Raw genomic sequence first — 15,440 nt, 5'->3', positions numbered from 1 at the left:
ACCAGTGCACATGTCCTGTGTTTCTTGATGGGTGTTTGTGTCTGTGTGATCTTTACGAATAACCGTCCCACAGATGGGGCGTGGGAAACTGAGGCCCTGCTTGGTGTCTCGTGGTCCTCTCTCCTGGTGTGTTCAGGCCTCCCCAGGGTGCTTCTCACGACTTTCACGCCGGCTTTATCCGCTCCGCTGCGTCTGTCCTCTGTCCTCGGGCTGGTCTTCTCCCTCATCTCTCTGCTGGAGGCTTTTAATGTCTTTGGCACTCTCTGGAAAGTCACCAGCAGTGCACACTGCCGGCTCTGCAGGAGGGTCCCGGGGACGGCCGCCCTCCCACCTCCCTCTGCGTGCATCCCGTGTCTCTCCCTGCCTGGAGAGTGTGTCTCGTGACTAACGTCTCTCTCCTGCCTCTCCCTCTGTCTGTCCGTGTCTAGCTCTACCTGGTCCGCACCATGGCTGAGTCCTTGGGCTCGGCCGAGCTGCTCAGGCAGCTCAAGTCTCTGGGCATGGAGAGGCTCTTGCATGCGGTTAACACGTTTCTGAGGCAGTCCTGCACCTACCTCCCCCTTTTAACCTTTGGTGGTAAGACATCGTTTGTTTCTCTTGACGTTTCTCACGGAGACAAGCTGCTCCACCGCAGGCTGTTCTTTCCCCGAAGCAGCAGCAGCGCAGCCGCGCAGGCCGGCCCCGGACCCTCGGGGAGCTGGTGCGGGACCCTCTCGGCCAGGGCGTGGCGGAGCCGTCCTCCCGTGGGCTGAGTTTGGCGTCACTAACGTACCGTGTGTATTTTCTCCCCCACAAATGTTTCCCTGGATAATCCAGCTTTACATGGTGAGAACCATGCTGGAGTCCCTCATTGCAGACAAAAGTGGTTCCAAGAAAACCCTGAGAAGCAGCCTTGAGGGGCCCACCATATTGGACATTGAAAAATTTCACCGAGAGTCATTCTTCTACACTCACTTGATAAATTTCAGTGGTAAGAGACACTGCTGACCAGCGTCCGGCCCAGCATGACCTAACGCCACTAACATGTCTAGAATGCTTCCACCTGCCTGACCATCCCCCACCCCGTCCCTTGGTGCACCCAGACGGTGATGCGTCCTGCCTTCTGTGGCGGTGGCAGTGTGCCCCTGGCCTGAGCGTGGCCCCTGTAAGGCTAAGAGCTGAGGAGCCGGGCTGGCCCCACGACATGAACAGAAAATCTTTTCAACCCATGCGGGGTCAGAAACACAGGCAAAGGTAATCTGGTGCCTGAGCTGAGACACAGGCGTTGGTAAACACCAAAGGCTGTGACATGGGGGAAGGTAGCAGGCGCCCTGTGCCAGGCGAGCCCATCCTGGGGGACACCCGGCCCTGTTACCGGCCACCGGTGGGTGCACTCTCTGCCCTCTGTGTGTCTGTCCGTGTCCACCTCTTGCTCAGAACAGGAGCCCCGCTGTCTTGGCTGGGGTGCTGCAAGTGTGGAGGAACTGGCACCCCTGCTGCTGTCGCCTCCGTGGAAGGACGGAGGCCGAGCGTGGCCTCCTTTTGCATTAGCCGGGCGTCCCTGAGGGTGCCTGTAAGGGTGCAGCCTGGACGCTGGTTTTTATACTGAGTGAAAGTAAAGAAGTCCCATTTTTACGTCTCCTTTTGAAAAGAACATTTTTAGGTCTAACACAGTGGCTCACACCTGTGATCCTACCACTTTGGGAAGTCAAGGCAGGAGAATCACTTAAGCTGGGAGCTTCAGACCAGCCTGGGCAACATGGCGAGACCCCCATCCCTACAAAAAACACAAACATTAGTTAGGTTTGGTGGCACCTGGCTGTAGTCTCAGCTACTCAGGAGGCTGAGGCAAGAGGATGTCCTGAGCCCAGTTCAAGGCTGCAGAGAGCTGGGATCGTGCCACTGCCCTCTAGCCTGGGTGACAGTGAGAGACGCCCTGTCTCAAACAAACAACAACAAAAAAAAACGCTTTCTCCTTGGATCCCACCGAAGGGCTCAAAAGGTTGCTGAGGCGGCTTCGCCTGCAGCCATGCCCAGCCGGTCCTGTCTCTGGTGCAAGGCCTCAGTGACCCCTTCTGCCTCATGTCCACGCTGCATGGCTTGCAGCTGAGGGAGGCGGAGCTGGTGCCAGGCACACAGCCCCTCGTGTCGTCTCTGTAAAGGTTTTTCTGCTTGGGGGAGATAACCCGTTGTGTTTGAACCCGCCCAGAAACGCTGCAGCAGTGCTGTGACCTCTCGCAGCTGTGGTTCCGCGAGTTCTTCCTGGAGCTGACCATGGGCCGCAGGATCCAGTTCCCCATCGAGATGTCCATGCCCTGGATCCTGACGGACCACATCCTGGAGACCAAGGAGGCGTCCATGATGGAGTGAGTGTCCCGCGGGCCTGTCTCGGGCCTTTGCATGTGGCAACCAGGGGTCGTCAAGGTGGAGGAGGGGCCTGGACTGTTTTTAGTATTTTATGTGAAATCATGTCTCTGGGCCTGGGCAAAATACCAAGACCCAGTCTCTGCAAAAATAAGAAAACTTAGCCTGCTGGGGTGGCTGAGCGGAGGATTGCTTTGCCACTGAAGTTAGAGGCTGCAGTTAGCTATGATTGCACCACTGCACTGCAGTCTGGCCACGTAGCACGAACCTGTCTCCAAAAAAAACAGAAGTCATGTTTCCTGAGGTAAAGCTTTAGAGATTAATACAAGTAACCAGTTTCTTGGCCTCAGACTGGAATCGAGTGCCCAGGCCCTAGAACCAGTTACGTTCCTGCTTTGCATGGGTACTGGCTGGGGCCTGAGGCCTGAGCCTGGACCAGAGAGGTGGATGAAGCTGGGCCTTCCCAGGCCTTCGTAACGCAGGCCCTGTGAGCATGCCCGGGAGCTGTGTTGCAGGAGCCCCCGTGGCCTGGCCTCTCGTGTGCTGCAGCCTCTGACCCAGGTGAAGCAGGGAAAGGAAGTATTGATCAAAGAGCTTTGTTCTGGGGGTCAGGACTGAAGTCTTTGAAAATGTGAAGTCCGGGTAGGGGAAAATGCTTGGAAAAAGATACGTCTTACAGGGAGCGACCCAGCGGCTCTGTCTTCTGAGCACCACGAGTGGGAAGCTCTGAGTTCCTGTGTGTCAGTCCTCACACTTCCCTCGTGGTGCCCGGGAGGTGGTAAGGACAGTCGCCTTCCACTCTGTGGCCCTGGCGTGGCCATGCCATCTGTGGGCAGAGCCTCTGATGGCTCATTTCATAGCATTGGGGTGGCTTGAGGAGCTGGAACCAGCCCAGAGGCCTCCTCTAGGCATGGGACTCCTTGTCCCTGGCCATGGCCTTTGTCCGGACATGAGGTAGGGGAGACGGGCCTTCAGCCATGGGCCCACGCCGGACATGCTCCTGGTCAGCTGTGGAATCCAGAACCTTCACCTTTGTTCTTCTGTTGTTATTTCTCATTGTTTTGATTGTTGTTGTTGTTTACTCTTCTCTCTCTCTCTTTTTTTTTTTTTTTTGGAGACAGAGTCTCACTCTGTCACCAGGCTGGAGTGCAGTGGCACAATCTCAGCTCACTGCAACCTCTGCCTCCTGGGTTCAAGCAGTTCTCCTGCCCCAGCCTCCCAAGTAGCTGGGACTACAGACACCCACCACCATGCCAGTTAATTTTTGTATTTTTGGGAAAGACGAGTTTTATCATGTTGGCCAGGCTGGCCTTGAACTCCCAACCTCAAGTGACCCACCCACCTTGGTCTCCCAAAGTGCTGGGATTACAGGCGTGAGCCAACGCACCTGGCCTATTCTCTCTCTCTTTTTTTTTTTTTTTTTTGATAGGGTCTCACTCTGTGACGCAGCCTATAGTGCAGTGGCGTGATCTCGGCTCACTGCAGCCTTGACCTCTCAGGCTCCAGTGATCCTTCTACCTCAGCCTCCCAAGCAGCTGCGACTACAGGTGTGCGCCACTATGCCCAGATAATTTTTTCTACTTTTGTTAGAGACACAGTCTTGCCATATTTCCCAGGCTGGTCTGGAACTCCTGACCTCAAGTGACCCGCCTACCTCGGCCCCCAAAATGCTGGGATTATAGAAGTGAGCCACCAAGCCTGACTCTTGGAGTTCATGCTTGAAATAAGAAAACAACTCAATTTTCTTGTTGTTGAAAAGAATGCTATGTACTTGTAGTGAGATATTTTAAAGCCTGGTGAATGAGAAGATGCAGGCAGGTGGAGGACCTTGTCCACGTGTGGCTTTGAGTGAGTGTGTCATGTCCCAAGCGTCCTCACTGCCTGGTGGGTGTGGTGGCCACCTCAGGTGCAGCCACCAGGGGCTTTCCCAGAGCACCATTTGGTGTTGGAAGTGAAAATTGCTCTTCCTTACGCGAGAGGTAAAACATGGAGTTTAGTTTCTGAGGCGAGGAGGCTGTGGGAGCCACGAATGCGTGGCGGAGGCTGCTGCTGATACAGCCGCTGTCCCCTGCAGGTACGTACTCTACTCCCTGGACCTGTACAATGACAGCGCCCACTACGCGCTCACCAGGTTCAACAAGCAGTTCCTGTACGACGAGATTGAGGCTGAGGTGAGGCCCACGCGCTCCGTTTCTGCTCGTTTCCTGTAACTAAATCTCCTTTCTCATTTTGTTTTCGTCTAAGCAATAAACTTTCTTTAAAATACAAGACAGTGTAAGCCACGAAGCGAGCATGTGGCAGCGAGCCCTTCCTCTGTGGACCTGCTCCCGTGGCGCGTGCAGGCTGTGTTTGTCCTCCTGACTGCGTGTCCTCGCCTGTTTTTGGTTATGAACGTGATCTTGCTCTGAAGCAACTCCTGTTTCATTTCTCTAGTCTTTTTGTTTCGGATGTTGTAAATGGCACTCTGATGCACTGCCTGGTGTCATATGATTTCTATAGGACAGATTCCCACAGGTGGAATGCTAGTGTGTGCACATCTGAGGAGGTGAAGATTACTCCACACATCGCCTCCTCTGCCTCCTCAAAAGACCACCTGCAATGGTTCTTCAGGGAGATATCCAGGTCCCAGCACTGCAGGGTGGGAGGAGGGCAGAGATTCCCTTCTTGGCCCTGTCTGCCGGGCACACTGGGCCCTGGGTCCCGCTTGCCACCAACCACAGGTACCCTCCTCACAGTTCTAGGAGGTAGTGCTAGCCCCCTCTGCAAGTAAGGGTCTTTTGAGGGTGTCTCCTGACCAACCTCACACCCAAGGGCCGCTTTGTTCCAGGGAAGGCCCAGGAGCCGGCCCTCCGTGGTGGCTCCCAGAGTGCACAGTAAGCGGAGCTACGCAGGGTGGGGAGTCACCTGCAGTGCACAGCAGCCCCTGTGGTCGCTGCACATGGTGAAGACAGACTTGTTCATTCTCTCTTGCAGTTAAGAGAATGGAATATTTTTCTCCCTCAGTGAGACTGGTTCTGGTCCAGTTTTCTGTGGCAATGTGGTAGTCACTCCTGGCCACGCTGCAGTTGATTTAGTGTGTTGTTGTTGGACAGTAAGATTATTGCTAGTTTCTTTTGGCTTTTTGTTTTTTGTTTTTTTGAGGTGGAGTCTTGCTCTGTCACCCAGGCAGGAGTGCAATGGCGCAATCTCTGCTCACTGTAACTTCCACCTCCCAAGTTAAAGCAGTTCTCATGCCTTAACCTCCCAAGTAGCTGGGACCACAGGTACGTGCCACCAGGCCAGGCTAGTTTTTTTGTATTTTTAGTAAAGACACAGTTTCACCATGTTGGCCAGGCTGGTCTCAAACTCATGACCTCAAGTGATTTGCCCACCTCGGCCTTCCACAGTGCTGGGATTATAGGTGTAAGCCACCACGCCTGGCCTGATTTCTTTTTCCTAAGAAGAGCCTCAGGCTGGGTGCGGTGACTCACTTCTGCAATCACAGCACTTTGGGAGGCTGAGGCAGGTGGATCGCCTGAGTTCACAAGTTCAAGACCAGCCTGACCAACATTCTGAAACCGCATCGATACTAAAAATACAAACATTAGCCCGACACGGTGTGGTGATGGGCACCTGTAATCCCAGCTGCTCAGAGGCTGAGGCAGGAGGATCACTCGAATCTGGGAGGCACAGGTTGCAGTGAGCTGAGATCACACCACTGCGCTTTAGCCTGGGCAACAGAGCAAGACCCCGTCTCAAAAAAATAAAAGAGCCTCAGATAGTTGCCTGAATGAAACATTTTGTTTTTCAACTTGCATTTTGATCTTGCTTTAGGGAATCAAACTATAACATGTACTTTCTTTTTCTTCAGGTGAATCTATGTTTTGACCAATTTGTTTACAAGCTGGCAGACCAGATATTTGCATATTACAAGGTCATGGCAGGAAGGTGAGTATCTGGTGTGTGACTTTGATTCAAAATATTGCATAATTTGATCGGACATTCCCATTACAATTTATAGTGTATGAAAAAACCTGTCTTCCTTCTATACTAGTTTGCTTCTTGATAAACGGTTACGATCAGAATGCAAGAATCAGGGAGCCACGATCCACCTGCCGCCGTCCAACCGCTACGAAACGCTGCTGAAGCAGAGGCATGTGCAGGTGAGCGGGGCCGGGCTATGGTGGAGACAGAGCATGCATTGAAAAAACTGGGTTTTCAGCTGGGCGCAGTGGCTCACACCTGTAACCCCAGCACTTTGGGAAGCTGAGGAAGGTGGATCACTTGAGGTCAGGAGATCGAGGCCATCCTGGCTAACACGGTGAAACCTCGTCTCTACTAAAAATACAAAAATTAGTCAGGCGTGGTGGCACACACCTGTAGTCCCAACTAATCAGGTGGCTGAGGCAGGAGAATCAGTTGAACTCAGGAGGCAGAGGCTGCAGTAAGCCAAGATCGCACCAGTGCACTGCAGCCTGGGGGACAGAGTGAGACTCCATCTCAAAAAAAATCATAATAAAAAACGTAGGCATTGAAAGACACTTCGTTTCTATTGGGTCACCTCACACACAGGGAGCATCTGCAGCATTCTCTATCTGCCCTGCAGCTCCTGGGGGCGGGCATAGCCTGGAGGAGGCGGCCCTTCTCCAGGAGCCCAGAGGCTGGAGCTTAAAAAGAACGAAGGTGAGAAACACTCAAGCACCAGACAGGACTTTCTCCTGGCCAGCGGAAGAATTTAAAGATACATAGTACTTATTTTTTTACAAACTGATACACATTGCATGCCTGTATCGAAACATCTCATGTACCCCATAAATACATACGCTTACTGCGTACCCACAGACATTTAAAAAAAACGGTGGCTCAAGCCTGTAATCCCAGCACTTTGGGAGGCCGAGGCGGGTGGATCACGAGGTCAAGAGATCGAGACCATCCTGGTCAACACGGTGAAACCCCGTTTCTACTAAAAATACAAAACATTAGCTGGGCATGGTGGCACATGCCTGTAATCCCAGCTACTCAGGAGGCTGAGGCAGGAGAATTGCCTGAACCCAGGAGGCGGAGGTTGCGGTGAGCCGAGATTGCGCCATTGCACTCCAGCCTGGGTAACGAGAGCGAAACTCCGTCCAAAAAAAAAAAAAAAAAAAAAAGAAATTAAAAGTTACATTACATGCATAAAACTAGTAAAATGTGGAAAACTGTGAAAAAAATTGCATTTAATTCTACTGTCTATCCATCAGCAATCACCAGGCACATTTTGGGACATTTTCCACCAGGGCGTTGTCATATTTTTATGTGGAAACAGCACTGAAGGATGGATATGTGCCTAGTACGTTGAAATAGAGATGCAGTAATTTTCTTATTTATTATCATAACACCTGTAAAAAGACACACCAGACTGCTGTGTCTGTGGGGAGTTGGGTCCCGAACATCATTGTAAAGGTTGTTGTTACCAATAGACCGGCTTCTCCAGGGCCCTGGTGAGGCTTTTATTGCTTTTGACTGCTCCTGTTCACTCATTCCCTGTGCACACCAGCTCCTCGGCAGGTCAATAGACCTCAATCGCCTGATCACCCAGCGCGTCTCAGCAGCCGTGTATAAGTCCCTGGAACTGGCAATTGGACGATTTGAAAGTGAAGACTTGACCTCCATAGTTGTAAGTACTGACAAATTTTACTTTGCCCTATGGATAAATCGAAGTAAGAGCAGGTCCAGTTGTTGTGTAGGTAGTAAAGGAGATGCACGCATTGAGCATGGCCTATCCCACGCCTCTTTTCAGCATCTACATTCAGTGTTCACAATGCTAAATTGACCTTCACGAACAAATAACGGCAGTCTTGAGAAAAATCGCCAACTATAGCGAAAGGTAGCACACCACTTAACGTTTATATTTTAGTAGTAATGAGCTAGGAGATAAAAATGTTTAACTTTTTACCTAATAATCACTGAAAGATGTATATTTTTGGAAGTGAACCTGATATGATAAAATTTATACGAAGGAATGTCAGAAGTCCAATGCAAATTCTTTTTCTTGAGTAAATTGAAAAACAAAGCATTCTTTTAAATGGAAAAACTTGGATGAAAACCATAAAAATTGGCCAGGCACAGTGGCTCATGCCTGTAATCCCAGGACTTTGATAAGCCGAGGCAGGCAGATCACCCTGAGGTCAGGAGTTCAACACCAGCCTGTTCAACATGTTGAAACGCTGTCTGTACTAAAAATAAAAAAATTAGCCAGGCCTGCTGGCGGGCACCTATAATCCCAGCTACTCAGGAGGCTGAGGCAGGAGAATCATATGAACCCAGGAGGCAGAGGTTACATTGAGTCAAGATCACGCCACTGCTCTCCAGCCTGGGTGACAGAGTGAGACTTTGTCTCAAAAAAAAAGCAGTAAAAATTAGTTCCTTAAGTAGTCTAGAGATTTCCTGTAATCACCACTCGATTATAAGTATTTGATAAAATTGTATAAAATCATTACAAAGTTTACTTGGTAAAACAAGCTGTGAAGATTAGCAAGTGCTACTCTGACTTTTAAAAAGTTAACAGGGGAGGAAACTCGTCCCCTCTTAGATGTCAGAAATATATGTCAGTAATAAATGAAATAGTGTGGTGTTTTTTTGGAAAGCAAAAGTTAACCAGCCCAGAGGAACAGAGCAGAATAGGGTACTTCACCTGGAAAGCTGGGGAGGGCCAGTCATGCTGGTCATGCTTGTCCTCTTAATGGAAGGGAAGAGCAGAAGTTACCTCCATAGGACTCAGCTTCTGATTCCAAGTAGAGTGCAGTGGTTTGTGGCAGGCCAGCAGTACTGCAAAGGACAACCAGGAAGGCTGAATAAAGTTCAAAAATCAAATGGGAAAGCCATGCCAGAACTGCAAGTCCGTAAGGATGGGAGGGACCACAGTTCCAGAGAGGGCAAACCCCTCAGACCAGAGTTTGGGGATTACAGTTGCTTTTGCAGAAGAGGACAGCAGGCGAAAGAGCCAAGCAGCAGAATCTCCAGAAGCAGAATTTCCCAGGCTCATTGTGCTGAGGGTTAGAGACCTGCTGGGCTCCTAACTGAAAGACGACTAGAAGCCAAACTAGAGGTACACAGGGTCTCACCGGAACTGCATCCCAGCCCTCACTCAGTTCTGTCCCTAGTGGGACCATGGTGTTCAGGCCCCAGTTCTATATGCCTTGCAGGGGAGAGCAGGGGTGTGCTCTGTGAAAATAACTGCTGTAGGAGCCTCCACAGTTTTAAAAATGTACAATGCTTAGCACTCAATTAAGAATTCCTAGACACAAAAGAACCTATGATCACTCCAAGAGAGAGGATTGACAATATAAACAAACCCTTTGGTAATACTGACTTAGCACACAAGGACTTATCATAATTCTGATTAATATGCCCAAGAAGATGGAAGAAACGATAGATTAAAGAGATAAAAAGGAAACTTCCTTTTTTCCCTTTTTTTTTTTTTTGAGATGGAGTCTTCCTCTGTCACCCAGGCTGGACTGCAGTGGTGCAATATCAGCTCACTGCAACCTCCACCTTCTGGGTTCAAGCAATTCTCCTGCCTCAGCCTCCTGAGTAGCTGGGACCACAGGTGTGTGCCACCATGCCTGACTAATTTTTGTGTTTTTAGTAGAGATGAGGTTTCACTGTGTTAGCCAGGATGGTCTCAATCCCCTGAGTTCATGTGTTCCACCCGCCTTGGCTTCACAGAGTGCTGGAATTACAGGCGTGAACCACCACACCTGGCGAAAAAGGAGGGTTTCATCAGAGAATTAGAATCTATAAAAAAGAATCAAATAGATATTCTAGACATAAAGAACATAATAATCTTGATTATGTATGTAGCAATTTGGTTTGTTTTTGTTTTCTATGTCATGCTTTTTTTGTTTTATTATTTTTTATTTCAATAGGTTTTGGAGGAACAGTTTGTGTTTGGTTACGTAGATGAGTTCTTTAGTGGTGATTTCTGGGATTTTGGTGTGCCCATCGCCCAAGCAGTGTGCACTGTACCCAATGTGGAGTCCTTTATCCCTGACCACCCCAGCCGTTTCTCTCACGTCCCTCAAGTCCATTGTATCATTCTTATGCCTTTGTGTTCTCATAGCTTAGCTCACACTTAGGAGTGAGAACATAACGATGTTTGGTTTTCCATTCCTGAGTTACTTTGCTTAGAATAGTGGGCTCTGATTCCATTCAGGTTGCTACAAACGCCATTATTTCATTCCTTTTTATGGCTGAGTAGTATTCCATGGGTATATATACCACATTTTATTTATCCATTCCTTGATTGATGGGCATTTGGTCTGGTTCCTATTTTTGCATTTGCGAAGTGTGCTGCTATAAACATGCAGGTGCACGTACCCTTTTTGTATAATGACTTCTTTTCCTCTGGGGAGACACCCAGGAGTGGGATTGCTGGATCAAATGGCAGATCTACTTTTAGTTCTTTGAGGAATCTCTATACTGTTTCCATAGTGGTTGTACTAGTTTACATTCCTGCAATAGTGTAAAAGTGTTCCCTTTTCACCACATTCATGCCAACACGTATTATTTTTTTAGGTTTTGATTAAAGATGTTCTTACAGGAGTAAGGCAGTATCACATTGTTGTGTTGATTTGCATTTCCCTGTTACTGATGTTCGGCATTTTTTTCATATGCTTCTTGGCCATTTGCATGTCTTTTCAGAATTGTCCATTCATGTCCTTAGACCACTTTCTGATGGGATTTTTTTTTTCTTGATGATTTGAGTTCCCTGTAGATTCTGGATATTAGTTCTTTGTTGGGTGCATAGTTTGTGAATATTTTTTCCCACTCTGAGTTGTGCTGAATTCACTTATCAGGTCTAGGAGCTTTTTGAATGAGCTTTTTCTAGGTGCGTGATCATATCATCGGCTAACAGTGAGAGTTTAACTTTTGACTTTGTTTACTGTTCTGATTATTTCTTTGGCTGTGCAGAAGCTTTGTAGTTTAATTAAGTCACGTCTATTCATCCTTTTTTTTGTTGCATTTGCTGTTGGGTTCTTGCTCTTGAAGTCTTTGCCTAAGCCAGTGTTATCTTCTAGAATTTTAATTGTTTCAGGTCTTAGATTCAAGTCTTTGATCCATCCTGAATTGCTTTTTGTATAGGGTGAGAGATGAGGATCCAGTTTCATTCTTCTGCATGTGGCTTGCCAGTTATCCCAGCACCATTTGTTGAATAGGGTGTCCTTTTCCCATTTTTGTAGTTTGAAGTCAGGTAATGTGATACCTCTAGATTTGTTCTTTTTGCTTAGTCTTGCTTTGACTATATGGGCTCTTTTTTGGTTCCATAGGAATTTTAGGATTGTTTTTCTACTTCTGTGAAAAATGATGGTGGTATTGAATTTCTAGAGTGCTTTTGGCAGTATGGTTATTTTCACAATATTGATTCTAACACCCCCCCCCCCCCATGAGCATGGGCTGTGTTTCCATTTGTTTGGGTCATCTGTGATTTCTTTCAGCAGTGTTTGATAGTTTTCCTTGTAAAGGTCTTTCACCTTCTTGGTTAGATATAGTTTTGAAAGAGAGAGAGAGAGTGTTATAAAAGGCGTTGAGTTCTTGATTTGATTCTCAGCTTGGTTGCTGTTGGTGTGTAGCAGTGCTACTGGTTTGTGTACATTAATTTTGTATCCTGAAACTTTAATAAATTCATTTATTGGTTCTAGGAGCTTTTTGGATGAGTCTTTAGGGTTTTCCAGGTATGTGATCATTCCTCTTGACCAGTACAGATGCCCTTTATTTCTTTCTTTTGTCTGATTGCTCTGGGTAGGACTTCCAGTAGTGTATTGAGTGAAAAAGGTGAAAGTGGACTTCCTTGTCTTATTCTCATTCTCAAGGAGAATGCTTTCAACTTTTTCAGTGTAATGTTGCAGTGGGTTTGTAACAGATGGCTTTTATTGCTTTTTTTTTTTTTTTTTTTTTTTTTTTTTAAACAAAGTCTTACTCTGTCACCCAGGCTGGAGTGCAGTGGCGGGATCTTGGCTCACTGCAACCTCCGCCTCCCGGGTTCAAGTGATTCTCATTCCTCAGCCTCCTGAGTAGCTAGCATTACAGGCACATGCCACCACACCAGGCTAATTTTTTTTTGTTGTTTTTTTGTATCTTTAGTAGAGACGGGATTTCACCATGTTGGCCAGGCTGGTCTCAAACTCCTGACCTCAGGTGATCCACCCACCTGGGCCTTTCAAAGTGCTGGGATTACAGACGTGAGCCACCATGCCAGGCGGCTTTTGTTAATGAAAGGTATGTCCCTTCTATACCGCTTTTGCTGATGATTTTAATCTAAAGAGATGCTGAGATGCTGGATTTTGTCAAATGCATTTTCTGTGTCTATTGAAACGATCATGTGATTTTTGTTTTCAATTTTATTTATGTGGTGTATCACATTTATTGACTTGCATATGTTAAACCATCCCTGCATCTCTGGCATGAAACCCACTTGATAATGGTGAATTATCTTTTTATTTATTTGATATGCTGTTTGATTCGGTTAGTTATATTTTGTTGAGAATTTTTGGATCTATGTTTGTCAGGGATACTGGTCTGTAGTTTCTTTTTTTCTTACATTCTTTCCTAGTTTTGGTGTTAGGGTAACCCTGGCTTCTTGGACTGATTTAGGGAGTAGTCCCTCTTTCTCTCTCTTTTGGTATAGTGTCAGTAGGATTGGTATCATTTCCTCTTTGAATGTCTGATAGAATTCAATCTTGCTGCTTGTTATTGGTCTGTTAGGGTATCTAACTCTTCCTGATTAACGCTAGGAGGGCTGTATCTTTCCAGGAACGTAACCCTTGCCTCCGAGTTTTCTAGTTGATGCACACAGAGGCATGCATAGTAGCCTTGCAGGATTTTTCTGTTTCCATAGTGTCACTTGTAACATCCCCCATTTTGTTTCCAATTGAGCGTATGTGGATCTTCTCCCTTTTCTTGGTTAGTCTCACTAATGGTCTGTCTGTTTTGTTTATGTTTTCAAAGAACAAGTTTTTTGTTTCATTCATGTTTTGTGTTGTTTTTCGTTTGTTTCAGCTTCATTTAGTTCGGCTCCGATCTTTGTTATTTCTTTTCTTTTGCTGGGTTTGGGTTTGGTTTGTTCTCGTTTCTCCAGTTCTTTGAGGTGTGACCGTAGGATGTTTGTGCTCTTTCAGAACTCTGATGTAGGCATTTAATGATAAGAACGTTCCTCTTAGCACCACTTTGGCTGTGCACCGGAGGTTTTGATAGGTTGTATCATTATCACTCAGTTCAAAGAATTTTTAAATTTCCTTCTGGATTTCATTGTTGACCCAACGATCATTCAGGAGCAGGTTGTTCATTTCCATGTATTTGCATGATTTTGAGGGTTCCTTTTGCAGTTAGTTTCTAGTTTTATTCCACTGTGGTCTGAGAGGGTACTTGATAAAATTTTTAGATTTTCTATCATATGGTCTGTCTTGCAGAATGTTCCATGTGCTGATGAGTAGAATGTATATTCTGTAGTTGTTGGGTAGAATATTCTGTAAATAACTATTAAGTCCATTTGTTCTAGGGTATAGTTTAAGTCCATTGTTTCTTTGTTGACTTTCTGTCTAGTGCTGTCCATGGAGTATTGAAGGCCCCCACTATTATTGTGTTGCTGTCTGTCTCATTGCTTTGGTGTAATAGTACTTGTTTTATAAATTTGGGAGCTCCAGTGTTAGGTGCATATATACTTAGGACTGTGATGTTTCCCTGTTAGACAAGTCCACCTATCATTGTATAATGTATGTCCCTCTTTGTCTTTTTTAACGATGTTGCTTTAAAGTTTGTTTTGTCTGATATAAGAATAGCTACTTCTGCTCACTTTTGGTATCCATTTGCATGGAATATCTTTTTCCATCCCTTTACCTTAAGTTTATGTGAGTTGTGACGTGTCAGGTGAGTCTCTTGAAAAACGGCAGAAACTTGGTTGGTATCAATTCCGCAGCTCTGTATCTTGTATTTGGAGCGTTTAGGCTGTTGGCATTCTGCGTTGGCATTACGATGTGAAGTACTGTTCTATTCATCATGCTAGTTGTTGCCTGAATACGTTGTCATCTTTTTTTCCTTGTGTTATTGTTTTATAGGTTCTGTGAGATTTATGCTTTCTGGAGGTTCTGTTTTGGTATAATTTGAGGATCTGTTTCAAGATTTAGAGCTCCTTTTCACAGTTTTTGTAGTGCTGATTTGGTCAGTGGTAAATTATCTCACTGTTTGTCTGAAAAAGACTGTAGCTTTCCTTTATTTATGAAGCTTAGTTTAACTAGCTAGAAAATTCTTGGCGTAAAAAATGTGGGAAACGAGGGATAGAGGAGATGAGAGCGGGAGTGGTGTCACGAAAGACCTGTCTGAAGAGAAGATGGCAGAAAGACCTTCACGTGGACAGAGCACCAGCCTGCCCCTCTGGTGTGTCACCACCTACGCATGCCAGAGCTAGGGCCAGAGCCACGGGGGGCATCAGTGGGCCCCCCGCCCAGCCACGGCTCCGGGGATCATCTCACCACCCCCAGCTCAGACTCTTAGCTTGCGGAGTCTGAATCTTCAGGATTTCATCAGAGCTAGTCTGCGGTCAGCTTCAATGGGCTGTCTTATCACCTTCTCCACGGCGCAGTCACTGCGATCGCGGCCGCACGTCGTTCCCACTGGGCGAGCAGGGGAGGTTCACAGTCCACATTTTCTAACGGGTCCTTTCTCCCGTCATCCAAGGAGCTCCGGGTCCAAGAACTGATTGAGGAGCCATGATTTCTTTTATGATGGTTCAAGTGAGACTTGTATTTGGTAGACCCAGGTTTTTCCCTTAATCCACATCAAATGAGACTTCCAAAGGCTGATCATTTGTTCCAGCCCCGGGGACACCACAGTCCATTAACCAGCACCAGCATCCCTGTGCGTGGGCCAGGCCATTTGAGTACACGTGGGCTGTGCTGCCCACCACGGGGCACCATTGGAGTCAAGGAGCCCAGGCTCAGGGCTGACAGAGAAGAGCTCCCACAGAAGTCTTCAGAGATGCCTGAGATGAGATCAGGTTTGACGGAGCTGGAACAGCAGGCCCTGCTGACTCTGGAACTGAATAAATCAAAATTCCCTCCTCACACAAAGCGGCCCACGGGAGA

At 47.1% G+C, this 15,440-nt stretch overlaps 1 protein-coding gene and 1 long non-coding RNA gene across 3 annotated transcripts in view; one reads left to right on the top strand and one right to left on the bottom strand.

The window, feature by feature from the left end:
- The window catches only part of CYFIP1 (cytoplasmic FMR1 interacting protein 1), a 105,325-nt gene that overhangs the window by 56,450 nt on the left and 33,435 nt on the right, over nt 1–15,440 (top strand). For both annotated transcript variants that reach the window (XM_032259984.1, XM_032259985.1), the window contains 6 exons: nt 817–970; nt 2,189–2,345; nt 4,418–4,514; nt 6,194–6,270; nt 6,377–6,485; nt 7,859–7,978. In XM_032259984.1, coding sequence (XP_032115875.1) covers nt 817–970; nt 2,189–2,345; nt 4,418–4,514; nt 6,194–6,270; nt 6,377–6,485; nt 7,859–7,978 — 714 coding nt within the window. The remainder of the gene's footprint in view (nt 1–816; nt 971–2,188; nt 2,346–4,417; nt 4,515–6,193; nt 6,271–6,376; nt 6,486–7,858; nt 7,979–15,440) is intronic.
- Nucleotides 354–7,926, bottom strand: LOC116537713. Its single transcript, XR_004263272.1, has 3 exons — nt 7,839–7,926; nt 6,039–6,040; nt 354–364 (listed from the first exon to the last, which is right to left on the bottom strand). It is a non-coding gene; the product is annotated as an uncharacterized LOC116537713 (long non-coding RNA).

This window comes from Sapajus apella, unplaced genomic scaffold, assembly GCF_009761245.1.
Source record: "Sapajus apella isolate SASKATOON/1434 unplaced genomic scaffold, GSC_monkey_1.0 scaffold113, whole genome shotgun sequence".
NCBI lineage: Eukaryota > Metazoa > Chordata > Mammalia > Primates > Cebidae > Sapajus > Sapajus apella.
This window is presented reverse-complemented; position numbering and strand designations above follow the sequence as displayed.